This window comes from Falco biarmicus, chromosome 5, assembly GCF_023638135.1.
Source record: "Falco biarmicus isolate bFalBia1 chromosome 5, bFalBia1.pri, whole genome shotgun sequence".
Taxonomy (NCBI): domain Eukaryota; kingdom Metazoa; phylum Chordata; class Aves; order Falconiformes; family Falconidae; genus Falco; species Falco biarmicus.
This window is the reverse complement of record NC_079292.1, coordinates 29,867,521-29,893,911: the sequence shown is the minus strand read 5'-3', so window position 1 is coordinate 29,893,911 and position 26,391 is coordinate 29,867,521. Positions and strand designations below refer to the sequence as shown.

General features: G+C 45.3%; 1 protein-coding gene across 3 annotated transcripts in view; it reads left to right on the top strand.

Annotated features, from left to right (window-relative positions):
• PLXNA4 (plexin A4) overlaps window positions 1-26,391 on the top strand; it is a 455,447-nt gene that overhangs the window by 224,568 nt on the left and 204,488 nt on the right. For 2 of the 3 annotated variants that reach the window (XM_056341131.1, XM_056341132.1), the window contains exon 4: window positions 1,915-2,046. In XM_056341131.1, the coding sequence (XP_056197106.1) occupies window positions 1,915-2,046 (132 nt within the window). Of the gene's footprint in view, window positions 1-1,914; window positions 2,047-23,882; window positions 24,399-26,391 lie in introns of those variants that run through there. The other variant, XM_056341133.1, reaches the window with a different exon arrangement.

The window sequence follows — 26,391 nt, the reverse complement described above, 5'->3', positions numbered from 1 at the left end:
AACTCAGTGCAGGAAAGTCTCCATGGGAAATAGGAAAGGCTCCTGCTGTGGGGGCATTTGAGCTGCCCTGGGCAGACCTCCAGTGAGGAGACACCTGTGCTTCTCAGCCTGCAGCCCTTTCTGCCTTCTTCCTTTCTCTTGACTGTCCTAAGGGCATTGACTCATGCTGAGCCTGTTGGCCTCTTTGCCCTTGACCTCACGGGTGAATCACATCTGTGCCCACTTTCAAGGAGACAGACTCTGAGGAGCTGAATTCACCCATTAGGGACCATGGACACAAGCGAGCCCGTTCCTCCTGGGCAGTCAGAGCCAGCGGGACATGGGTGCTCGGTATTGGGCTTCAGGCCCTGACTTCTTTATATGCTGATGTTGCAACATGTGTTGCTGTCATAGCCAGATCCATCGAGATGACAAGCTAACTGTAAATCTTCGGGTGTCATTTGACTAGACCAAAAGCCAATGCCTGCACATACACCTGCTTGTGCAGAGTGGTGGATAGCATGTAGGATCTGAGCATCCCTAAGCACCCTCCAGACCCTTTGCTGTCACAGGGAGCCCCTCTAACTCCTCTCGGCCTCATTTCCCCTCTTTCCTGGGGGTATAAGATACCCTTATGCAGGCTTTCCAGACCCTTTGCCATCCCCTCTCTTCCTTTCTCTTTATCTTTCTATTATAGAAGATGATTCAGGCTCAGTTTCTTTGCTGGAAGGTTGATACAGGAGGAACAAGCTCGTGGACTGTGCCAGGAAACAGTGGGAATGGGTCTGGACACCATACAATCTTGCTGGGTTGTTATTTCCTTTGGGTGGGAAGGGTGCTTTTGTTCCACTATCAAACTGCATAAGTACAAACTAGCAACTGGGAGCCTTTGGTCTGCTATTGGTCAGGGAGGTGTGGAGATCATGACGTGGAGCACGAAGCGGATCTACTACAATGTTGTTTTTTCTAGGGAAGGGTACTGTGATGCTTGTGTTGCTGCAGGATAGAAGATTTTCTGAAAGTGAAGGGCAACATGTTAAAAACATACCAGGATAGATAAGGAATGTGGATGCATCTCTGAAACATGGCCATGGGGGTTGCTGAAGTATAGAGCCTCACAGCATCCAGAAGGACTCAGTAGGCCTGTGGACAGCTAGATTATCCTGAAGTGTAATTATAGTATTGAAAGGGTTTACAAATCTTTTTAGCTGCTTTTGAGCCTAATCTCTAGAAAGTGGGTTTAGACAGGTAAAGAAAACTCTGGTGTTTTGTGCATTTTCTTCTGTATCACTGGGTCACTATGAAGGATAGACTGGCACTGTGTATCTAGTACCTTCTCATAATCCCAGTTATTGATGTTCCTAAGTAACACCCTGTTCTGGGATGTGTCTGGAATCATAAGGTGCCATAGTTGTTCAGGACTGATTTCAATATCTGATACGTGTAATCAAGAAGAGAAATAGTCTGTGTTGTATTGTACACTCTGCAATAATATATTGCCCCATGGAATATTAGCAATAAGAACAATAATATTGTCTGACTAGCATTTGGCTGACTGCAGACTCGTGTGGTGTTTTGTTTTTTTTTTTTATCTTTTGCTCATCATCACCGCAAATTCTGACCTCTGTGCCATCATTTCCAGCTTGATAGAGTTGGCCAGGCAATGACAGTAACACAGTGCCAGTGCCAGATAAAAGTGAGCAGGCTCTGGATTATTCTTCTACAGTGCTCTTGTGTTGGTGGGACCAGCAGAAGCTGTTAAATCCATTTTATCATTGAAGTCAGGAGGCAGGGTGAAAGTTCACTTTGCGATGACAGTGGTGGTTGTCCAAAAGACCTGGACCAGAATACATTTCTTCAATGATTATCCTACAGTCTCTATGGGAGGAGGAAAAATACTCATGTTCTCTCCCTACTTTTTTGTTTGCCCTGCAGATCCGTGTGGATGGCACTACCAAGAACACACTGGAGTATGAGATTGTGCAGGTGGTGGATACTGGCCCCATATTACGGGATATGGCCTTCTCAGTGGATCATGAGCACCTCTACATCATGTCTGAGAAGCAGGTAAGAAACTCTGTCAGTCCATGGTGCTCTAAAAGCTTTTACCTTGATCATGCTATGGACGTCACAATTGCACATGAAGTTCTGATAGTGAACACAGTTACTACAAAGATGTGCTCTGTTGTTGTTCTCATAACTTTCTGTGCTTAGAAACCATTGCATTTATAGACTGATGCAATATTTGAGGGGCAGGGTCAGAGAACTAAGGGGGCAGAAACCACCCCCAGCATCGCTTAATGCAGTACGCGTCCTACCAGCTACATGACGAGGAGTTGCTACTGCACCTGCTGCATACCACATTGCTCTCCACCCCCATTCAAACTGTGGGTACATCTGCCATAGACATGGGTAAGTGTAATGCTGAACCATTAAAGCCTCTTTGAGACATAGTGATCAAGAGTATAGGATGCTGCCTGCCAGGGTGCAGGCCAAGTTTAGCGTGATCTTCCTGTTGTGATATTAGTATTATTACTGAAAATACTAACAGCCAGATTCCAGGGAAGGACCAGTCTGGGTGTTCAACGTGGAAGTCTGGCTGAATTCAGCAAAGTGTTTGGCCTGAAGAAGTTTGCTGCTTGGGGTGGGAAGAGGAGGAACTTCTTTTGCCTGAAGAAATCCATTGTATATAATTAGTCTTGTGGACATGCAGGGTTACTTGAATGATTGTACCTGGTTGATTCATGCACGCTAATGAGGAGCTTTAGGTCTGTAGAAAAAAAAGGGAGCAATAAGGCATTGTGGTAGGGTGATGGCAGGTGCCCTACAGTGTTCAATGATTCCTTGAGCAAGTATTACCCACCTGACCTTGGATCATGTAACTGGCACCAAACATAAAACACCCACTTGATATACTTCTTATTGCCTTCCTGCCTGGAGAATGCCTACATGTTCCAGTAGCACTTCCAGAGCAGTGTGATTTCCTCCCAGTATTGCCCAGTGCCCTAACACCAAGATCCACCCTAGATGTTGTATGTGGTGTGCTGTGACCCTTTGACAGTGCTCAACAGTCAGTAGTCTTGAGGATGGAGATGTGACACCTCCTCTCAGCCACCCTCGTGGTAGTTTTACCACCCACAAATTCCTGCCTTAAAAATGCAACAGTGAAAATTTGTTTCCTCTTCACCTGCCATGATCTTATAGACCCTCCTCATATCCTCTTCAGGTGGCTGTTTTCCAAGTTATGGCTAACACTGAAATTATTATCCTTTACCTAAGCTAAAAGGAGTCTTCTCCTGGCCCACAAGGCATGAATACATGCAGGTTTTGGAGGGAGGTGTTTAGCAGGGCTGCTGTGGTCCAGGAGCTGCATTGTAGCAAGCTGGCTAATCCTTCTCCCCCTGCAAAGTATAGAGGTTATAGTTTCCAGTCTATGACTGCCATTTCTTCTGCTTGAACTATTTCATTTTAAAGGTTTTGTGCCTCGGTGATGTCTCTGACCTTCTCCTTAAGCTATGGATATTTATACCTAAAATTTGGAGTGGGGAAGGGAGCCACTCTGTGCATTTGTCTTTGTTAAAGAGGCTGCAAGGTGACAATAACTCAGGAGAAAGGGTGCGATGACAGAGCTGGGATTGCTTTCTCATCTGCTCTGTGCTAGGTAAGGATGGGATGTCACCTCCAGTACTGAAGTGAAGATAGTCCCAGTCACCTGTGGGTTGGAGTGGGAAGCTGGAGGCAGGTGATGCTTTCAGGCTCCTGTGAGACTTTGGTCAAGGCACCAGTCCTTTTTCTCATCCTTTTACTCTGTCGGTCCTTTTTCCTTTGAGTATGGGAATGGGGGTCCTTGCATGGTCAAACCCTTGAGCATGACAATATGCCAATAATCAATTCAGTGATTTCAGATTTGCTCAGTGTCCCTTTTGTGTGCAGGGCTATTTGGCAACAGGTCACCTCAGATACCACCATTGGCTTTGTACAACCCTGCATATTTACAGAGACAAGACATTTGACTGCCTTGGGCTGGGTGGTCTCGTAACACCCAGGAGCTGTCTTGATTCTGTCTAGGAAAGGGCAATGGGACAGCATTGTTCATTCACTCATTTCTTTAAAAAATTAAATCTGGAACAAGACAAGTAATTTGTTTTTCCTCCGGAAACTTGCAAGAATATTTTCTTGCTGGTCTGTTGACTACTTGCACTTCCATGACCATTAAAACATAAGCAGATTCCTTTTGTGGTTGGCTGTTCTGAAGCACAAGCTCAGGCAGGTTGGTTTTTTAGGAGCACAAGTTGTTGATGGAGCCCTACAGAGACGTCAGGAGCCCTGAGTCCCCTGTGATTTATTCAATCATCTCCTCCCACGTGTCTTTGAAGCTTAAGGGTGTCTGTATGAAAGAGGTTAGTGAAAAGGGCATGGACTGTTATTATTTAAAATCTGATCTGATTTTGTGAAACACTCATCACTACAGAAGCCTTTGCCCATCGCTGATGTTATCTGCCGCATAGCAAGCAAAGTGAATGACAGTGCTGCCATCACGGCAATACAGTCGCTATCTGTGCGCTCATGATATAATGTACTTCAAGTGCTCGCATGAATTAGCAGCTCAGGGGTTTGCCTTTGTTGAAGCAGGACTATGAGCAGCGTGGAAGAGTGCAGGCTGGCCTTGGGGACCGTATATCCCATCCACTGTGCAAGCCATGTCATACAGTTTTTTTCGTAAATGGATGAAGATCTGACTTATCAGAGGTTTTCACTGTCCCCAGAAAACCCCTGGTATCGTGAGGTCTGTGGAGATGAGGATCATAGCTTGACCTGACCTTTCCAAAGGCAAGCAGACACTAGGGCTGGTCCTATCCCTGGGGAAGGAGGAGGTTTCTCCTCCCTCCATCTGCTGGGCTCAACCCTGGCTGTGTCTCAGAGGTAAAAGTGGTTCTGTTGGGGGTGTTGCTGCTCCATTAAAAGCAGTTTTGCCAGGCTTGGCTCCATTGCTCACCAGTCCTCAACAGGAATGGAAGCCCCAAAGGTAAAGCTGATTTTTCCAGCTTGTCCCAGCCCTATCATGGCTCTGCCAGTCCCAGCAGTTATTGCTCATGCCATGCCCCAAACTGTTCTGTAATGAGGCATTTGGACTCAGCTCAGCAAGGCACCCTTTACCTTGACACACCTTCAAAGTGCTGTCACTACAAATCTGGCTACAAGAAGAGGCTTTCTTGTGCTGCCAAAAAACCAAAACAAAAAACCCTGATCTTTTTAAGGTCAACGTCTCCATGGGACCACTTTCCTCAGCACACTGGGGACTCCTTGGGGTTGCACACGGGGGTTTTCATCTGCAGCTGAACTCCTCGGGTTGCAAGGGGAATGGGGAACTCAGCTCAGCCCTGCAGGCTGTGGCTGAAACAAGTCCTCCCTTGCAGCAACTCCAAACGCCGAGAGATGACAGGCAGGACTTGCCGGTGCTATCAGACGTGCCATGCTCTCAGGAGCAAGATGCGACAGCTTTCACCATCAGAGGTGCTCCATTATATATAAATACATATTTTATAGTGAGATTGATTGAATGAGAGAGACAGAAAGATTTGTCACTGAAACCCAGAGACACGCTATACAAAGGCCCCATCATTTCACGAAGCTGTGGGCGTATGTGTGTTTCAAGTGCAAACATGTTTCAAGTCCCTGTTGACAGAGCAGGGAAGGGTTGGTGCGTGCATGGGATCTGTCACAATTTGTCAGGAGACCTGCCATTTGGCCCCAGCCTTCCCAAAGGGTCTGAGCGAGGTACAAGCCGGATGGTGTTTCCCACTGAACGGGGGTCTTGCGTGGCAAAGTCAGGGAAAGGGTTGCTCCAGGGTGTCACTTCCTCACTTACCTGCCTGAAAGGCACTTGTCCCTGTGTTGAGATGTTCCCTAGGTGTCACAGGGATATCGGTACATTGGAGGCTTGGGATGTTTTGTTTTCCTTCTTTTGTTTCTGGTGTGCAGACACCGAGGAGCCCTCTGCCTCACATGCTGATCTAAGGGGATAAGGACCAGATGGGAAATGCTGCTGGAGGAGCAGGGGAAGGAGCCCTGCAGTGTCTCCGCATTTCCTCTGCCCCTCATCACACATGCACATGCCTCTTCAGGCCCCTCTCTCTGAACCTCTTTCTCCTCTCAGTTAAGAAGCCTGAGCCTACCAGCTCACTGGAGCTCTCTGCAGGGACTGAATCCTTCTTTCACCCCTTTCTCACTCCCCCGCCTTGCTCTCAGATCCCATCCCTCTTTATGGCCCTGTCCTTTCATTTGCAAACTTGCACTTGCTTTTCTGTCACTCCTCCACTCCTGGCATCCCTGTTCCTTTGCTTTCTCCTCTTCCAGCTGTCCCCATGCTGCTGGCTGACCATGTCTCCTTGCTTCTTTGATGCTTAAGTGTTAGCATGCCCATGCAGCCCAGCTCTACATGCCAGGAGGTGCATGATGCTCATTTTCCTATTGTGGCTTTGGACTATCATTTGGAAGGTCACTTCCATCACCCCCTAAATAGATCTGTTTCAGCATGCAGGACTCCTGGCTCTCTCCCAGTGCTAGGTGGGTTTTGCATAGCTAACACAGCACCTGGAAGCAACTCCAAGACATGAGAATATCAGCTCTTACCTTTGATATAGAGGCATCAAAGGAAAGAGGTAGAGAAAATGAACTTAAAGGCTCAAAGCCCAGAAGGCAAACAGCAAGAGGACCCAACTTTGTATTATTAAAATCCCAAGGCTTTGAGCTGCCTCCCACTTTTGGTCTACTAATGGCTAAGGAAGACTCTGTTCTGCAGTCAGTGTATGAGTAACCCTACTTTTGACTCAAGGAAGGAGATTTGCTGTCCCTCTCTCTGCAGGCAGATTTTTTTTGTGCAGGTGAGTCAGCTCCATGCTCCAGCGGGAAATTGTGCTTCTTCCCTGTAAACTGGCAGAAAGTCACCCATGATCAGAGAATAAATCATGTCTGTGCAGTGCTATCATTCCCTAAAACCATTACCGTGTGTTGAAGGTGAGACTGGTAGGGTCGTGCATAGCAGAAGCAGATAGGTATTTTGGGAGCTCTTTTAAACTTTGCCAATGAAATATCAAATAAATATGTACTTAACTAAAGCATGGCAGAAACAACATTTGGTAAGAATTAAGTAACAGTATTGCAAATCATGTTGACAGGGTCTTTTTGGCCTTTCTGTGTCTGTTTCTCATTAAAACAGGGAAGGCTTATACCCATTTGTCTCTTGAGATTTATTCTTCTTCCCTTTGCCGCTGAGTCACCATGTGCAACAGAATTATTGTGTGCAAATTAGCTGCAAAAGAAGAGGTGGTGACTGGCTAGTTTACTTCTGATTTCATGACCGCTGATTAAAATCTTGTCTGCTGCTTATGTTATCATCTCAATTAGTTAAAGCAATCATTAATAACTACTTAATTATAGCTTAATTTCTTCAAATGCGGTCTTTGCACAAGATTTCAATTAACATTAATGCTAGGTTTGGAGTGGCTGTTTCCAGGGGATTGTCAGTTTGAGGCTGTCCCCAGAAACACTGGCTCTAGATGACAAGTTTTAAAAATAACTCAGGAGTTTTTCCTTTTAATTTGCATTTGTTTGTTCGTTAGCCATCAGGTTGTGTGCAGACCATGTTTTTCATCATTGGTCTAGAAACAGAAAAGACAAAAATGATCTTGTTTGAAAATGGAAAGCTGAGATTGTCTAATAGGTGTGCCTTTTTGACCTGGGGATTTAAATGCAGCAGCAGAGACACCCATAAGCTGTAAATCTTGGCATTGCTGTTGCAGATTTCTATCATTTGATTCTTCTGTCTTGTACGCTTTTGGCGTATTGCCTGTCAACCTGTAGAAGGGGCTACTGTGTGTAGTGTGAAAGGTAACCACGCTGTGCACTTCCACTCATTGGAGATGGTCAGGTCTTCTGCAGGGCTCCACTGTTCAGCTCCTGAAAGCCAGGAAGGAACAGTATTGACAGCATAGTCTTTTCCTTGGAGTAGCTGGGTGCTCCTAAACCAGATTAACATCCTAGGTAAGCTCAGGGTCATCAGAGCTTCTATGAGTCCTAAGTGGAGCTGAAATGCACACTGTCTTTGCAAAGATGTGTCACATTAGGCTCTTTAAGTCCTCAGAAGAAGAGGACTCCAAAGTGCCCATTTTGTTGCCCAGCTGCCCTGCTCTTGGGCAGTCCTGCACAAAACAGATAGGGAAGAAGAGCTGGTGGAGTTCAGCCAGTCACTACCAAGCAATGAGTGTAATCCCAGTTGGCAGCAAAGGCAGCTTTTGTTCTTTTTGACTGTTCTTCCTTGTCCCTAAAATACCACTGATTACCCTCAGCAATATCAGGAGGCTGAATTCCGCTCTCCCTTGCATTTGCTTTCACCCAATTAAGGACCTGTTAAATAAGGTCAGATGCCTTCTGAGAAATAACTGCCTGGATGGAAAATCCTGCATGGATGGATGCTCAGCTGAGGCTGGAAAAGGCATTGTGTGAGTTGCCTATGTTTCTCAGCCAAGAATGATAAAAGCGATTTGGCCCACCAGCAAAACTGCAGCACATTGTGCTGCTGACTCTTTTGAAATAATTCTTTATCAGCAAAAGGCATATTATTGCAAAAAGTCATAATTTAGCTCAATTTTATCTCATTTGCTGCTAGCACATGGGTATCCTAGGAGTCAGCAGCTGCGGGATACTTAAAGGTGTAGGGAGTCCCTTAATCTCCTGCTGGGTTGGTTGTGTATTCCAGCAGGGATGTAAATAACTCCAGAAGCTGGGTTGGGAAGGTGAGGAACCAACTGAAGGTCTTGGAGGTGTCCCAGATGAGGCGTTTATGGCAAGGGAAGAAATCTCACCAGGGGCCGTCTCCATCCCATGAGATGCATGGGCATCTGGAATTTCATCTCCCACTGTCTCTCAGCCTTGGGCTTTTCACACTTAGATTAAGCTCTTTTTATGCTTTGGAAATGCTTTTGTAAGCCAGTTTGATGCTGTATTCAAGTGCCCTGCTTCGCCCTAAAGCAAGTACTATGCTAAGCGTGCTGGAAAGGAGGAAAGGTTTGCAGCTGACAGACAGTCCAGGATTTGGTAGACCTAGACTCACACCCTGCCTTGCTCACAGCATCCTTATACAGCTATGGGCAAACCACTGTAACTTCCTGTGTCCTGAAGCTACAGAAGATATTTCCCAGGATCAGGACCTCTTTTGGAGCTCTCCACAATTCCTGCCACTGCCCAGTGAAAACTCAGTTCTCGTCCTGACACCTGAGGCTGGTGTGCATGCCCTGATGGAAGCTCGAAAGCTTTGCTGAATCCCAAAGTTCAGAGGGACTTTTTCTGTGTTACCATCAGGCATTTAGTCTGAGTTCTGCTGCATGTATTGGAGAGGGAAATGCTTCTTGAGAGAATAATTGTTCTCTTTGCAGCCATCCTGTAAGTGACACCAAGTTATAGCTTTCTTGATCCCACCTAGAGGAATGTTGACAAGCCCAAGCTGTGTGGAGGGGACTAGCTGGGAGCAGTTTGGCAGTCTTTCACCTGAGGGAAGGTTTTAATACAAAATGCAGGTCGGTGTCCTTGTGCTTCATGCTTGGCCTTGCTTATCTGTGCCAGAATCCTGTCTTTTCCAGATCTGCCCCATCCCAGAGAAATGACTTCTCTGCAAGCACACTGCGTTATCCACTGGGATCCAGCGGGGGGTGGGGGTGGGGGGTGGGGGTGGGATGGAGTGTATCAGTGCAACTGCTCAAGTACTTTGAACACAAGTATCTTAGCCATGGACAGAGTCTAAACACTGCATGCTGGCAAGACATGAATTCATGTAACTGTCCTCTGGGTTGGAGCACTGCTGGTGAAATTTTGCTGCTAATGAGCAGAGGAGGCTGAGACACATCCTTGGTCATGCCATATGCCTGTGACTAAGTAGCACATCAGGGCTGAGCCTCCCAGTCACCCCTGGGCCAGCGTTGGGGGTGCACTTATATTTGTACAAATACATTAACACAGTTTAGTGCCTGATACAGTCTTTCTCATTAAAAGACCTATGTTCAGTCACAGTGACGGTATATTTGTGCCTGAACTCTGCAGTTATGCCCTCTTCTATGTATCCAGTGTTTGAGGGTAGAACTCCAGCTTTCACACTGCCATCTGTGCATCTGCATTTGGCTTGAACTTCAGCAATGCCTAATGTCAGCATTCATCTCTGAGCTTGCCAGAGTCATCCCCATGCCAGGATTCTTCCTCCACAGGCTGCTCAAAGAAGCAGCACAGGAGCTGGAGGATGCACAGAGGCTTTCAAAGGTGCTGTGTTCCTGCAGAGGGTGGTTTAATTTGTCTTTGGCACTCCTTGCTTTAAGTATCTGTGTGGTGGACACGGTGTTGTAGGGGGTTACCTGGAGTGATGACACAAGGAATGAGATGGATCATTCAGTCTAACCAGGTCTCCTTTCTCCTATTGCCTGTGTTTTTTAAGTGGGAAAATTGGTCCTTCTAATCCATGGGGCTCTGCTTTTGTAAAGTAAGAGCTACCCCCTGCCTTGCACAGAGGAGAGGAAAGAAAAAAAAAAAAAAAAAAAAAAAAAAAGAGTAAGACTAGAGGGAAGAGTGAGCAAGGGAAGAGTGAGCAATGCCCATAAATGCAAAAAACATTTGTAGAGCCATTCCCGGGGTGAGAAGCTGCAGGGACTATCGATCCTTGGGAGCTGGTGACGGGTGGGAAGCCGTGCAGACGTGTCCCCTGGGCACAGCGCTGCCCGGCACACAATGTGCAGGTCATCTGGCACTATTGATCGTGGTGCCATTCCTCTGTGGTGTGGCCTCTCTGAGTCAAACACAGACTGCTCAGTGGAGCTACTGTGCTGTTTGGGGAAAACGAGGTGGACCTGTGGAGTTAAGTGCATCGCTTCCCTTCTTTTAAACAAAAATCCATTCCTGTCTCCCTGAATCCTGCCAGACTGGTAGGTTGTGGTTTCAGCTGGGAATAGGTCAGAGAATTAAGGGCAGCTCAAGGAATTTAGCTGGAAATCTGAAAATCTCCACCACCGCCATCATCCCCCTCCAACCCCTGACCCTATAATAGACCCAGAAGAAGGGGAGAAGAAAAAGGAAACCTAAGAAGCTGGTGATTGCATGTGAAGCCTGGCAGATCTGTAATCCGGGACTCCATTAAACACCTGTCTCCTCCAGTCTCACTGACAGCCAGGTCTCCTCCTCTCACACAGATCTCACAATTGCAGGTCCCTTGAAAGCACCAGTTGTTAACCATCCCCCTGCTTTGGTATTCCACTCCAGCCCAGCCCGGGCACAGCACCGGTGCTCCCAGGGAGGGAGGGTTTGGGCAAGACAGAAACCCTGGCTCAGAGGTACAGGCACTTCCATACCTCTTGGGTTTAAGCTTTTAAATCTAACACATGCTTAAGTGTTTTCCCGGATCGGTGCCCGGTGACTGTCAGAGACTGTTCTCTTAATTACTGCATTTTAAATATGCTTCAAAAGTTGTTTCCATTGCAGGCTTATGTATCTTGTTACCTTCTCTGAAGCAAATATTTGCTCTCTTGGGGATTTTGTGTACGCTGTAAGTGCACAGTTATCATTTTCTAATGCCTTTTCTATTTTTCATGTGGTACCTCTGAACTCCTAAGCATGCTCCTTGTTAGTGGGGATCAATAGACTTTTTGTTGTCAGAATCACAGAGAACTTTTTAATGTGCTCCAGAATTTGCTGTGTCTTCTGCACTCATGGCTTTGAGTCTTTCTTGCTTTAGGCCCCTGTTAAATATCTTTCATCACTTTATATTGCTTAATATAGTCGTGATCATCATAGATGTGTGTAGTAGGATCAGGAAAATTAAATCCATTTCAGGACCTGTGCTTGAAAGGCTTACTGGTTTTTATGTTCTTCTCTGTTAAAAAAGAATTTTAAAGTTTTTTCCAGTTTTTTTCTGGATTTGTTTGTTTGTTTTTCCCAGCTTTTGTGATTTTCCATATCGTGATTGGAGGTGAGTGTACTCAGGTGCCCTGAAAATTATTTTCTTGTTTTGTTTCCTAACTGGGTGAGGAAGTAATGGGAATCCTTGAGACCTAATTTAGTCTGTCTTCCCACCCCCTTTTCTTTTTCTGTAGAAAGATATTTTGAACCAGCAAACTAAGCAGTTGGTCAGCACTCTATTTTATAGGTTATACCTGTATTTTTGTTTGTAGTGTAGGCTTGGGCTGGTTAGACACTTGTATAGATGGACAATGCAGCCCAGGAAGACACCCAGTGCTGTAATGATATTCCCTGGAGCTCAGGCACGCACCTGTGGCTATGTCTATATGATAAATGTAACAAAGGCAGTGGTTTTGGGAGGTTGGGAAGATTTGAAGGGACAGAAAAATCAATGCAGAAATTTAATTGGATAGATCAGTTGGTGTTTGCCTGCCCATTCTGTGGATGTTGTACACGGAAAGGACAATTTCACTACCAAATGCCCCATGTGTCATTGCCTGAATAAGAGTCAGACTTTTAGAAAAAAAGGTCCTTAAACGCTTAGTTCTGCTGTCTTGTCTCAATCTCTGCAGTTTTCGCATCACTGACTCCCTAGAAATCCTTTTCTTTACGAAATCACTTCTTTTCCACTAGTCCTGAAATCCTACATAAATGCCTGTTCTTGTGTCCCTTCTCTTTGGATCCATGGATGCCTTTGTGATGTATTTACGAACTTGTAAAGCCCTTTGGATTTCTTGGGGATGAAAGATGGTGTTTGTATGATATCCCTGCTCCCATGACATCATTTGGGAAGCTTTCTTTGGAAGGAACCTTCCAAGCACTTCTATAGTTCACGTGTCAGTAGTTTCTGCCCCAAAGAGCAAAGGTAACCCATGTGTTTCCTCCAAGCATCACATCAAGAATGTGTTTTGATGGAGCATCAATTCCAGGGCAATTCACACAATTAATGTTGGATTCACATAGCACTGGCACAAAGGAGACAGGAAGACGTTTGCATTAACCTAGTCTCCATCAGGGTGAAGTATCCTTTTTCCCCAGCAGCTATACTAATAAATGCAGTAAAACAGGGAACAGTCTCTGGCACTGAAACTAAATGCTGCAGTGTGGCCTGTCCCTACAGATCTCAGCTCTCTTACTCTCCCAGAAGAGGGTAGCTCCATCCACACTGAGCAGGCAATAAACTCAAGACATTCCCGCACATTGTCTGAGAGGCTGCAATTTGGACAGCCAAACCCATGCAAAAGACCATGAAGAATTTAACCGTGTGGATTGTCAGGGCTCTGCAGCACCGCTCCAGCTGAAGGAGCATCCATGGGAGCCTGTTTTTCCTCCTCACTGCTGGTCATTCTGAAGCCTTTAACCCTAGGAAGAAAAGCCTGTGTAGTGTTATCTTTTATAGAGAGTTTTAAGGGCCAGCAGTTAGAGGGATCCTCTTTTGGCTTCCTCATGATATAGAATCATCTGCCAGCCGTTGGATGGAGAAGAGGTGTGTAACTCCCTGATTGCTATTTTTGCGTTCCCTGTAATTGTTTCTGAAAACAGTGTTGACATTTAGGCAAGGCGCTTCAGGCAGCTGCTACTGCAAACTCTGAGCACTTTGAGCTTCCCCGTGTGCTCTGTCTAGGCTGAAGTGTTTCATGCTCTGCTGCAGCCGGCTGCAAGCAAAACCCTGGTAAGGGACAGCACATCTTTTACCCTCAGGATGCAGTGTCAGAATGAACCAAGAGAGATTTGAAAACCCTTTCGTCTCCAGAACAGATGGGGAGATGTTTTTCTTTTCCTTCTGAAGGGAGCTGTATGCTCTGTTGTTCAGGAACAGCCCTCCCAGGCTCTCCTTGGCTTGCAACCCTCTTACAGCCACTGCATCTATCGCTAGGCAAAGAGGGGTGAAGAAGCAAGTAGCAGAGCTCACGGCACACTTTTAAGCAACTGGCGAGTTAGGGCCTATCTGTCCTTACCCCTGAGCACCTTGCTTTCATAGTGACACATTTGAGGCCACTATGAAACCCCATTGAAACCAAAGGGCATTTAGTAACTGGGTCAGACCCAGAAATTAGTGCAAAGGAAGGCACCTCTTGCTCTCTTGCTTGATGCATAGAGGCAACCATTCTCCTTCCACAGTAAGACAGCAAGAAAGGGTTCTGGGTTCAAGCTTCTGTGCTATAATTGCCTCCAAAGTGGCCTTTTTCTTTGCCACTTCACTTCTGCCACACCCCTCTCCCCCCCCCCCCCCCCCCCAAAAAAAAAAAAAGCATTATCTATCCTTGAGACTTTCACCTCGGGCCATTAACTGGCAGGTTGGTCATTACCAACCACTTGGCAGTGACTGATTGTGGGGGTCTCTTTTGCTACAGAAAATGTGGAACTGATTGTCTGAGTGACCCCATTTGACCTCAGGAATTCTGCGTTTAACCTGGCTTTAGACATAATAAACTTCAGTAATTAGCAGAGAAATTCAGCAGTGACATGTCTAATTGATTGGAAATGCCAGTCCCCAACGAAATGCGAAGCTGCGCTGAGAGGAGCCCCATGACAGGCGGTAGTGTGGGCTGCGAGGGGGTTGTTGGGATGCTGTCAGGAGGCAGGAAAAACCAGGGAAGGAATGTGAAGCGTGTTGTAGGTTTGCTTTTCTTTCCAGCTGAGAATGCTGCAGGTTTTCTTTTCTTTCCAGCTAATGGACTTGGTGAACATGCTATCCATCACTAATTACTCAACCCTATACTCAGCACTTTCCCAAGGTTGAGCTCGCATCTTTGGGGAAATCCAGCTAATCTCTGCACAGTCCATCTTAACCGTGTGCTTGCAAAAAGAAAAACACCTTCTGTGATCCTCATCTGAAATTTCAGCATTTTGTGCCTCACCAAGGAGGCAAGTGTGGCCCCTGTTTGGGAGAATGTTGTCTTTTTCAGGTCCTGGGTTGATGATACCTTATCTCCCATGTCATTATGGGCTTGTGATAGCCTTTCCCAGGTCTTGCATTTGTGCTTCTATACTGATAACAGTTGAAAAAAGAAACCATTTAAAATTAATTTCTTGGTTTGATTTGTGCTTAAAGCTGGCCAATTTGCTGCCCTGGTTCATAGCAGGACCTCAGGACCACTTACATGCGTACCTTGGAGGATGGTATTCTGTGACATGGGACCAGGAATGGCCTGGGAGTGGAGGAGGTGTTACCTTCATCTGCTGTTCCTGCTTACCGCCCCCCCCCCCCCCTTTTTTTTTTTCTTCCTTTTTTTTTCTGATGGCTTTCTTACTCCTGCAAGCAGTGAACTAGTAGCCACATGGACTTTAGGTTACATCTGTACCAGTGCTGGGGAGTGTGACCAGGCACTGGAGGTGGATCATCTCCTCTGTTAAATGGTGTGATGGCGCTTGGCACATCCTCATCGTGGGGCTGGCAAGCTGTCTTCCAGATAGTCTTGGATATGGTTCAGGGATGACCATGGCCAGTGACCACTTCTGAGAGGCAGTTTGGTTGCAGCTGCTCCATTTGCAGGCTAAGAGAGTTTAATGATGTGTACATCTGCTATTCTATACTCACTGGCCTTAGGACTGGAGAGTAATGCACATTAAATTTTCCAGTGCAGAAAGACCTTTACAGAGTAATACAAACACAGTGTTAGGTGATTTGTGTAGGTAGGTTCAAAGTCTCCGTACTACTGCACAGGACAGGAGCTATTGCAAGCTGTCAGCTTGAGCATTTAGTGTTTTTAGCTTGTACTCCCAATTAAATGTTTAAAATATTGATTAAGAGCTGATGCCTATCTTCTAAAGAGGGGTAACAGAGGAGAAGAGTGGGTATGTGTTTGGGGAAAGCCCACACAGCCTGCTGGAGCAGGCTGGCTGTGTGCAGTGGGGTTGCTGAGCTAGCAGCCTCCTCTGGTTAAGGCTGTCCATGGATGCACTGGTGTCCTTGGATATACCTGTCTGTGCTTCAGGGATATCTGCTTGTTAGCCACCTTGAGCACATGCCTGACCACAAGGACCTCATGTTGACATGATGGAAGACATGCCTGTGTGGTAAGAGGTCTAGGAGGGGCTGGGAAAGTCAGCCATGATGTTTCATGACCTCTCAGCGGTGCTGCCCCAAGAGCAGTGACACCAGGGGAGGCTGTCCTGTGCTCGCCTCCATGTGCCCAACTCCTGGGCTAGTGAAACCACCAGGTAAACAGGGCAGGCACAGGCTCAAACACTGAACACCACCAGCAGCACCATGGCAATATTAGCACGGCTCCTGCCATGGGTTTACCCTGTGTCAGGCAGCACTCCTCTAGGCAGTGTTCCTCACACAGGGGAATGCCAGGGCAGGGCTAGTCCCTGGGGCAGTAGGGAGACATCAACAAACTTCAGGAGATGGGGGAAGAAAAGAAAATGTAGGGATGTAGACACCTTGCCGTTTGCCAGCAAGGCTTTATAAAAGGTCCTTGGCCTGTTTTATTTGACAGTGTCATCACAGCCTTGGAGGGCACTGACCTGTTGCAGCTCTCATGGCATGAAGGCTCTCCGTTTGCTAATGCAGCGGGAATCGGCGTCTCCATGGGGGACCCCCAGGGTGCACAACCCGCTGATGTCTCTGGCTGCTCTTTAAGGTGCCAGGTGTTCACCCACCCCTGTGCGCCCAAGCTCCTTCAGGACTGGCTTGCTTGAGGTGTGTCACCTCCTTCCAGCAAAGGGAACTTCTTAAAACCAACCCAGGGCTTCAGGGATACTTTTACATCCTGGATCAATAAATTAAAATGGAAAAAGAAATACAGTGACAACACCATATGCACTGAAGCATCCTGCGGAGATTGCGGAGTCTCAAAACAAACATTAGATGTGTAAACAGTGTATCAGCATTCCTTCGTGAGGGTAGCTGCAGATCTATTTATTGCCTTCTGATCATTTATTTTCATTAATTTTCAAAGCTAAACGGATAAAAGTACTTGTAGGAAATATCATAGGCTCTCCTTGCTCCCACACAAGCTAAACCCCCCCCTCCCACCCCACCCCCCTTCAGTGCTCAAACAGCTTTGGGGTGTTATTCTTTCACCTAGAGGAACAGGAGTAATGGTTGCAGTGCAAAAAGATCTTTTAAATACCGAAATATTTGTATTTGATATATGTGTTTGAATTTTGTTGGCTTCCTCACACAACCATTTGGGAGGAGGAAGGAGAATTCTCATGTGATAAAGAACTGCAGTTTTGAATCATTGTTTCTTAAAGCAGAGGGACTATTTGTAGGTTTTGGCATCGACAGTTTTACCCCAGGGTCCTAGAAAAATAACAAGCTTCTTTACTGGGTGGATGAAATTTTCTTGCTTAGCTGGGTCAGGTCTCTGGAAATATCCTGTCCATTTCAATGGGACAATTTTATTATTTTTTTTACTTGCATTTGTTATTTTTTTCTGCCATCCTGCTTCTCCAAGATATTAACTTTTTTATTATTATTATTTCACCACATGAAAAGTCACTGTGAATTTACTGCTCCATTTGTAGAAAAAAAATATTTGTTCTGGATCTGTGATTTGCTTTTAGCTTGGGATGTTGCTCTTTCTTCTTTCAGCTGTGAGAATGGTCATGGATGACACAGACCTGATTTAGTTATTTGCTGGCTCCTTAGTGATTTAAAAGATTTTATAAAAGGCTATTGCATTTTCCTAACTAACTGCCCTCTCTTTTGGGTTGGACTGGGAGCAGGCTGGGGGGGAATGAGTTGCTCTTATGGCAGGAGCCCTCTTGCATCTTTACCCCATTATGCAACAGGTTTGCTGTGAGATGATGTAGGTGACTGGAAAGTTGATGCATGAGTTCATCATATAAAGGACACACAGAAAATGGACTACTGAACATATGTGAATCTGCTGTAATGTTCATGCCAGGTCACAGGGCAAAAGAAAAGCCCACAAATACATTCCCTGGCACTCCTCCAAGTTACATCCCTCCTCCTCCAGCTTAAAAGAGGAGGCAGCATTGCGCTAACGTAAGAAAGCCACCACCTGCATGGGTTAGACAGATTTCTGCGAACCTCGAAGTAGAGAAGACAGGAGGCAGGGAATCAGGCTTATTTTTGTCTCACTGTAAACATTCACAAATGGTAAAGTGTATAGCTTACCTGTCGTATGATGAACCAACATGCGGCACCTTGTAAATATATATCCATGCTTATGCAGGACCTCAAAGGGTGTTACAAAACAGGAGCGTTGCTCTGTAACCCTGTATGCTCAAAATCTTCTGAAGTTACTGACATGTTTGGGTGCTCTAGTATACACCTTTATAGATTTTTTTATATATATATATATATGTATACACACACACAAAACCAGAAGAATCACCTTATCTGCCTGGGAAACGCACCTGGTATGGAAGGCAGCATGTGTTTGGCAGTGCAGAGTACCATTACACTAATGCATCTGCAAATGCAGTGGGAGGCTGGCAAGGGGTTATTTGGATAATGGAGTGGCTGGGCTAATAAAATTAGCCTCACATTCACAGCCTGAGTGGGGAGGAGGGGAACTGTCCCTTTCAGTCTTTCCAAGCATCTCCTGACATCTAATTCCCCAATGACAGACCACGAAGGGAAGCAGGAAAAGGGGAGTCTTAAAGCAGAGTGAAAATGCACTTATTGCACTGACACGGTGCTGATGCTTTCTGTCCCAGTGACCAAGAGGGGGGAAACCAGATCACTGGGCTGCAATGCTTTCATCTGGGTGAGACGTGTGAGCACAGAGTCCAGGAGTCCTGAACCACCGTCACGCTTCACAAACCACCCTTCACTCAGAAGGGGCAAGGTTGGGAATGCATTTGTCACTTGAGCTCCAGACAGCAAACGACACTGATTTAATTAACCCAGTGAGCCCTGCTGGCCTTGTCTGTGAGGGCTCAGGGCATCACGATGTGTGGATGAGTGGAGACAGGGCGTGGAGTGAGAGGGGAAGAGGGCAAAGACGTGCGGCCACTGGACCATCAGCAGCCATCTCAGAGCACTTTGCTTCTTCTCGAAGCCAAAGCCCTTTACAATTAGTCTTGATGTGATTTACATTTACTTTAAGGCATCTGCATAATGGGGTAGAAAGCACAGGAAATGCAGTCATGAGCTTCTGAAAGCTTTTGGGGACTGACAGTTCCCACAGAGCATGAAATCTCCCTGTTACTGCAGCTGGAAGTGAGTCTAGCTTTTACAGAGCGTGTGTTCGTGGGCTAAAATGCCAGAAATCTGTCTACCAATCTCTCTGACCTGTCAGCTGTGTTTATGAAGTGCCCATCATCATGGTGTCTGGACTTGCCCTTTCTTTTCCACCTTTGCTATGGATTTATTAGGACCTTGGACTTGTTCCTTAGACACCTCCCCCAGGCAGGAGGATTTTGAATGTTGCTTCGCTGTCAGTCGGGGGAGACCAGGGGCTGCTAAAAGCTGGACTGCCTCTGCTCACACGTGGCAGGCTTGGTGGGCAGATTTACTGTGAGAGAGATCAGCCCTACTTGTAGAAAGTCACCTTGGCCAAGGGTCTGTGAAATTTTAATGCTCTCCACCAAATATTGACTCTCCCAAGGCATCTGACTAAGCCTTTTGTGGAGAAGTCGATATTTGTCTGACATTTCAGTGGATAATGTTGCTTTTCTCTGAATTTCCATTGGACTCTGCTGGCCTCTCCCAAACTCATTGCACAGTACCAGAAGCAAGATAAAAACATGCAATTAGAAGGAAGTGTTCCTTTTGGAGGGCTGTCTTCTCCCTTTGTTAATGAGACTTTCTGAGGGGTGCACCCCTCACAGCTCAGCAGTGCACCTGAGCCTGGGGGTAATGGCTGTCAGCACAGAGCAATCCCTTTCCACTCGGCTTTCCATGGTTCTGCTAAGGAATATGTGCAGCCAAAATTTAGGTGCTCAGATACCACCAGTAACAACTGCAGTGGAAGCATTGCAATAAATGCAAACATACCAGCAATTTTGCATGACAAGGGTTCTTCTTTCCACTGGAGATTATGGCAGAACATTCCTGTCACTCCATCGCGAGCTAAGTTGAGTGGGACTGGTCTATCCTGCTAGGTGAAGAAGCTGCATGTCAGGTTTTAGGTAGGGCTGTAGCCATATATTGTTAATAGAAGACAGACGTGGTGAGACCTCGCTGTATTCAAGCTATCCTGTTAAATTCTGCAGCAGACTCCATTCTGCCCCTATGGCATGATAATTCTGCTGTCTTGGGCAGTTTAGCATCTGTCCTGTACAGGTCTGAAATGCAGAAGAATCCTGGTGGAGTGGAAGTAAATATATTACCTTTCAGGTAGCAAAACCACTGCTGCAGGTTAGATTTTGCCAGTTTACCATCCATATGGGACTCAGTCTAAGTTGACTGTGCCTCCTAAAAAAGAATAATCATGTAAACAATGCATCACTAATATACTGAACAATTAAAGCACTTGTTTCTGATTGAAGATGAAATTCATTATATTCCCATTTGCAAGGCAAGCTGGACAGATTTCAAAATAAATGATAGAAAGGGCTAATTTATATTTCTGTTTGTGTTGGTAGGAGTTAGAAAATAAATCTAGGTGGAGAAGAAGAGGTAGTTTAATTCCAATGACAGCTTAAATGTCTGATAACTATAGGAGTCTCGACATAAATGCAAAGGAATTGTTCTCAGGAGTAAAAGGCACAGGACTTGTGGGTACATCTGCATTGCTGTTTGAGATTTATTCAGATCAGGAGTAAAGTTCTATAAGAAGTTTCCCAGTTGTCCCTGCTTACTGGCTTTTGTTTTCATCTCACAATGACTCAGACTGCATGGCCCAAACTCTTTTTGAACAGATTAAACCAGCAGACATGCTTCAGGACCACAGCCAACGATAAAAGGTGTTCAGTTCGAGGGATAAAGCTGGGTATAACTTGAAATAACCCTCCTGAAATGTATGCATTGTGAGCATTGGGAACATACATATCATGCACACTGGGTCCCCAGCTCCTTTATATCTACAGATCTGCTCCTGCTCCACCTTGCTACTTGTACATGTTCAAGTGGTCTTAAGCTCCTCACCTTCTGTTCTATGACAGTAGATACCATGGGCTGTCTGAGATGCGGTTTTTGGGCACATCTTGTAGATCTTCACTCCCCAGTGATGATCTTGTCCCACCCAGATGCTTAGACCACTCGTTGATGCCATCACAGATCTTTGGCATGCCTGAAAGACATCCATATCTGGGATTGAGTTTTTTGTGGTGGTCACCTCAGCAGTGGATACCCACCACCCAAGCAGGGCAGAATAGGGAAGGCTGGTCTGGCAGCAGGTTTGTTCAATATTTATCTGGCCAAGAAGGAGAGTGAGTGATGCTCGTATGAGCAGTGTCATATTTAAAAAGTGTCTCCACTTAACTGGAGGTCATAGTGTATACTTTCCTTGAGTGGTGGCATCATTTCATGAAAAAGCTTTTTCATTAATTAAAACCCCTTAACCTTGCATCGTGCTCAGGGTTTGGTAGAGAAGCTTCATTTTTCTGATCAATATATATTACCATATTTCCTAGAAAGAAGCTTTCACCCTCTGAATTAGCAGATAAAAATAATTGTGTGTATTTGAAAGCATTTCGTACCTCTAATATCCATTAACTAGATCAGAGTTGCAGTTTTCCTTTCTTATGGAGTTTTGCCCATATCAGTTAACCAAAGGAACATAAAGCATTGTTTAGTCTCATTCAAATGGCATTTCAATAAATGCCAGGGGAAAATGATTATTTTGTACTGCTAGCTTTTCTTTTCTTTTTTTTTTTTTAAAGGTTGAGAAAGAGGATAAACTAATGAATATGCTCTAGCCCATGAATCAGGAGTTTTAGTGCTGAGATTTCTACATGATCTCTGTGTGATTCTGCAGAAGTCACTAAAGGCCACATACAGCTCTTTGCAGCAGGGTCTGACATTTATTTTTATGTAGCACCCTGGGCCACTGGTTTTGATGAGGTTTCCAGGCAGGAACATGGTTATTAATTTATTCACAATATGAATGGAATTGGGCAGGAGTGGGGGACTGTTTTATCTCAAAAACCTTCCCTCCCTTCCAACTTTTAACACTCTGGGAAGCCTTTAGGCATCATGGGCACTTGGCATCCGAGGGCAGAACCCTGCAGGTGGACTAACACATCAGCAAAACTTCCTTCTTTCCTCCCACTGTGCTGGAATTCATATTCTAGTTTCAATCCCTTTGTACGGACAACCTAAAAATTAATTGCCTGTGCACATGAGAGGTGAATGACCAGATGCGCAGGAAAGCACAACAGAATTATTGAGTGATTCTGTTTTAATTAAGTGCATCAGAGAGCTGGGACTGGGGGGCTCCTGTGCTTGATGTCAGTGACATCATTGAGAGGACGTGAAGGGATGACTGCTGCCAAGGAATGACGGAAGGTACTCAAGGAATATAGAAAGCTATTTTAATGCTGTTTTCCTTTGAGAAAGATGGAGCAATAGCCAATGACTATAAAACGACTAGGGCAAAGCTGCAAACACACCAAGGGGCATCCCTCAATCACTTAGCTCTCTGAGAAGGTATCTGAGAAGGGAGACCTGTTATGGGTGAGAGGGGAGCACAGCAGACCAGCAGCTGCGAATTCCCTGCCAAAAGGGCAGCAGGAAGCATTTTCAACTTCTGCCTAATGTTAGCACCTTCCAAACCGCCCAAGAAGGATGAAGTAGGGGAGGTCTGCTCTTCTGAGTCTGATTCCCTGCTGAGCCACTCATGTTCTAAGGCAAATTGGATAAAGCAGTTACCCCTGCATGCCTTGGCACCCACAGTAGGAAAGGTGGCCTCAACTAACCTCTCACAATAACGAGCAGTATTAAACAACATTCCTTAGTTCATGGACTGCAATAGTGGCTACTGAAGCTTGGACAATCTGCAAACTGTGTCATGGTGGTTCCTGTCCTCACTCAGCAAAGCACAGACCACCAGGGTCAAGCTCACCAAATTTCTCTCTGTGTGTTATATGCATATTACAAGGGACCTGTTCACTGTAAAATACTCATGCAACACCCAGATTTCAAAGGTTCTGTTTCGTTCTCACTTTATCTCCCTTGGAAGAAAGGAAGCTCCATGGCACAAGAAATTTAGGAGCCCAGAGCTTTTGTTGGTAACAAGTTCCAAGCCATGTTAATGGAAGATACTGTCCAAGAGGAAAGGTTTCCTCCTTTCCACCACTGCAGAAAGAAGGTGACTTCAGTGTAGGCCATCAATGCTAGTACGCAGCTGATGCAGGAGCTGGGACACTGTGGCTTCATGGCAGTGCATCCATCCTTCTGGAATGGGAGGCTCGTCTGTTAATGACCTGCAGGTAGAGCAGACTCATACAGACAGAAATAATGGTATTCATCTTAATTTACCATATCTAGCTTGTTTCTCTGCACCTAGGTAAATCATTCATACACCTGCTGTTGGTGGGAGAGAAATTGTCCCTTTCAGAGTAAAATACACATGGCTTCCTGCAGGTTCAACTTTAGGATAGCATGAACAACCCTCAGCAGTAACTGCATCACTGCAGTGCTTATGAAGGGAGTCCAAGCAGCTCAGGTGTAAGGAGGTATTTGTGTTGGCTGCGAGCAAAGGTGATTCTTACTTTGGGTGTCCTCTATAGCATAGCTAGGGGATCTTGGCTTGTGTCCAGTGTCCATGCTCTTTTTTTCTCAGGATGTCCCCTGTGATCCTTACAGAGATGCTTGGGACTGGCTGCTCTGCCACCAAGGAGCATCCTCAGATGTTTGTCCAAGACTCCCTCCCAAAGCAGAGACCAAGTTGTTGTCAATTGTCACAGTCATTCTGGCACAGTGTCAGCATGTGGCCTGCCTCTGCTGGGCAATAAATATATTTCCCCGCCAAGGAAGTAGTTCTCATCCCTTTGGGAGGGGGCGGCAGTTTCCACTGTCCTTCATTTCTCTCTGTCCACAGCCTTCTTGCCTAGGTGGTTGCTCTGCGCATCTGAGGTGGGCTGAACAGAGATCGTTTGGGGGACTGCTATCCAAAGAATGACCAGAAATGGATTCTAAGAAGGTTCACATACTACTATCACTTCTTCAGGTTTAAATCAGTTTTTGGACTGAATACTCTAGCAAACTCATGTTGTACTTACTTACAGCCGTTGAGATTTTCTTGTCACCTTATTTTGTTCTGGCTCCACAAGAGCTCCCAGCCACTCCATAAAGGAGGTGAACAAAAGACCACACAGCTTCCAGGGATGTAGATCCCAGACTGTGAAGATGACCCACCTGTAGTTAACGGCATGGCTGAGACATCAAGGAGTGTCAGGATGACTACTGCTAATCCTCCAACAATTAAAGCCAGCTACAGTATTTTAGCCCTCACTTCAGAGTCACAAAAAAACCCCAAACCACATCACTGCTGTAGAAAATATGGTTTGGGATCCCAGAGCCCAAAGTGCTGATGAAGAACTCCAGAGGAATTAGAAAAAACTGTGGTCCATGGCAAAGTCCTTCGAGGACATTCGTGGTGTTAATTGTCAGAGTGCATCAAGCACATCAAGATACAATAAATTTGTGGAAATGGGTCCCTGGATGAGCTGAGGTGTGGAAGTTCTTTGTGTGGTTCTTATGGGCAGATTGCAGAAGAGATCAGGACATTCCTCCAAAATTTTCATTTGCCTCCTGGGCTATTTACATTCCTCTCTAACTGCCTGGGCAGTGTGACTGCACATGGTTCAGCAGCTGTTGTTCACCTGAGACAGGTCAGTGCTCTCCACCATATAGATACGTTGGTGTTATCATGGTAAGAAATGCATGATGTGATATATCCAAAAGCCCAGTGACTATTTTGATGTGATTAGGAGAGCCGGAAAAATGTCTGCTATTAAGAAAGGGTTTTGCGAAGAACTGGCTGTACTAGAGGAGAACCTCCACTGATCCCTAGATGTCAAAGGATCATTTATTGAACGCTGGAGTTATATGTATAAAGTTGTTCTTCTATGTAGCATGGAGATAAACCTAATACAGGGCCTCAGATCAAGTGCTAAGGATTTAGAAACAGTGGAAGATGGACTTCAACTTCAATTACTGGCTGAAGGAAAGGAAAATGCAAATTATCTATGTGTCATGACTGAAATCTCCAAGGTGCTGTGAAGTCTTGGTAGGGGTCCAATGGAAAGGCTAGGCATAGCCTATGAATGGAATAACAATGAACTGCAAGAGAGCAGTAAAAAATGAAATATAACTTTGAAATGGTGGAGATTTTGGCATATCCAGCATGGTGTTGCTACCAATCAGCAGGGGACCACTGGAAACCTTTGGGCAATATTAGGATTGTGGCCAGAAAGGAAACTGCAATAAAAAATTAAGAGCATCTAGGGGTCTTCACTGAAGCTGACTGCATAGAGACCTTGCAGGACAGCCCCAGTCACAATGTATATGTATTTACTGTCACAGTCCAGGGCAGTGGCCTGAGTCTAGCAATGTATTTCAGTGCCTGAAGGCATAGAAGTGATCATCTGGCAAAGATCAGCTTCAGCCTAGTTAAGTGGAAAGTAAACAGCCATCTATAGTACCTAAAGCAAACTACACCTCTGTCTTTTTATGTGACCACAAAGATACTGGATTTCTGCACTGCTCCTTTAATTTTTATGGTGTTCTGCTTATTTCTGTGGTGCACATTAACTTGCAGTCTGTTCGTAAATATATAAGATCACAGCATGGTCTGCTTTATATCTGTGTATATGTGCAGACACGCAATGTTTCTCCCAGCATGCAGAATGAATAAATTCTGGAGTAATTTTTCATTGTTGCCTTTATGAGCTTCAAGGAAAAAGCCCTTAATAACTAATAAATAATTTATTCCAATTAAATTGCTGTTTACTACACTGCTTGCTGGACCTTAGCTAGGCCAGGCAGCACGTGGGAACTTGGACATCTTCTCTATACTGTTTCTCATTGTTTCTGTATTTTCTTGAGTGAATCCACGAAGTCTTTCTGTGTGTATATGCATGCATGTAAGAGCATGTATACATGAAGGCAAGAAACAGGATAAAAGAGAAACAGTTTCTTTCTATGTGCACATGCTTGCTGCATGTGCGTAAAAAAGAGATCTTAGGTGTGCAGGTTCCCTTTATAATGCAACACAAGTGATGGATTCATGACACCTCTCTTCAAAACAGGACTGATCACTGGTTGTCAGCAGAGGTCCTGGAGAACTTTTCTTTTCATCCTGAAAAGGCATTTAAAATACTCCAGATGAACTGTGTCCTCTTTGTATATACATAGGCATACAGTGTAAATGTGTGGGGTTTATGTAATTGACCATAAAAATATGGTCTTGTGCGTTTGCATAATTAGCACATTATAGTTTTGCTTACTGTGCACATAAAGGTGAATATACAGGATAGGGGGTGCTGTACATACATATCTGTGTCTAACCACAAGACACATGACTATACTGGCCTTATGTTACACTG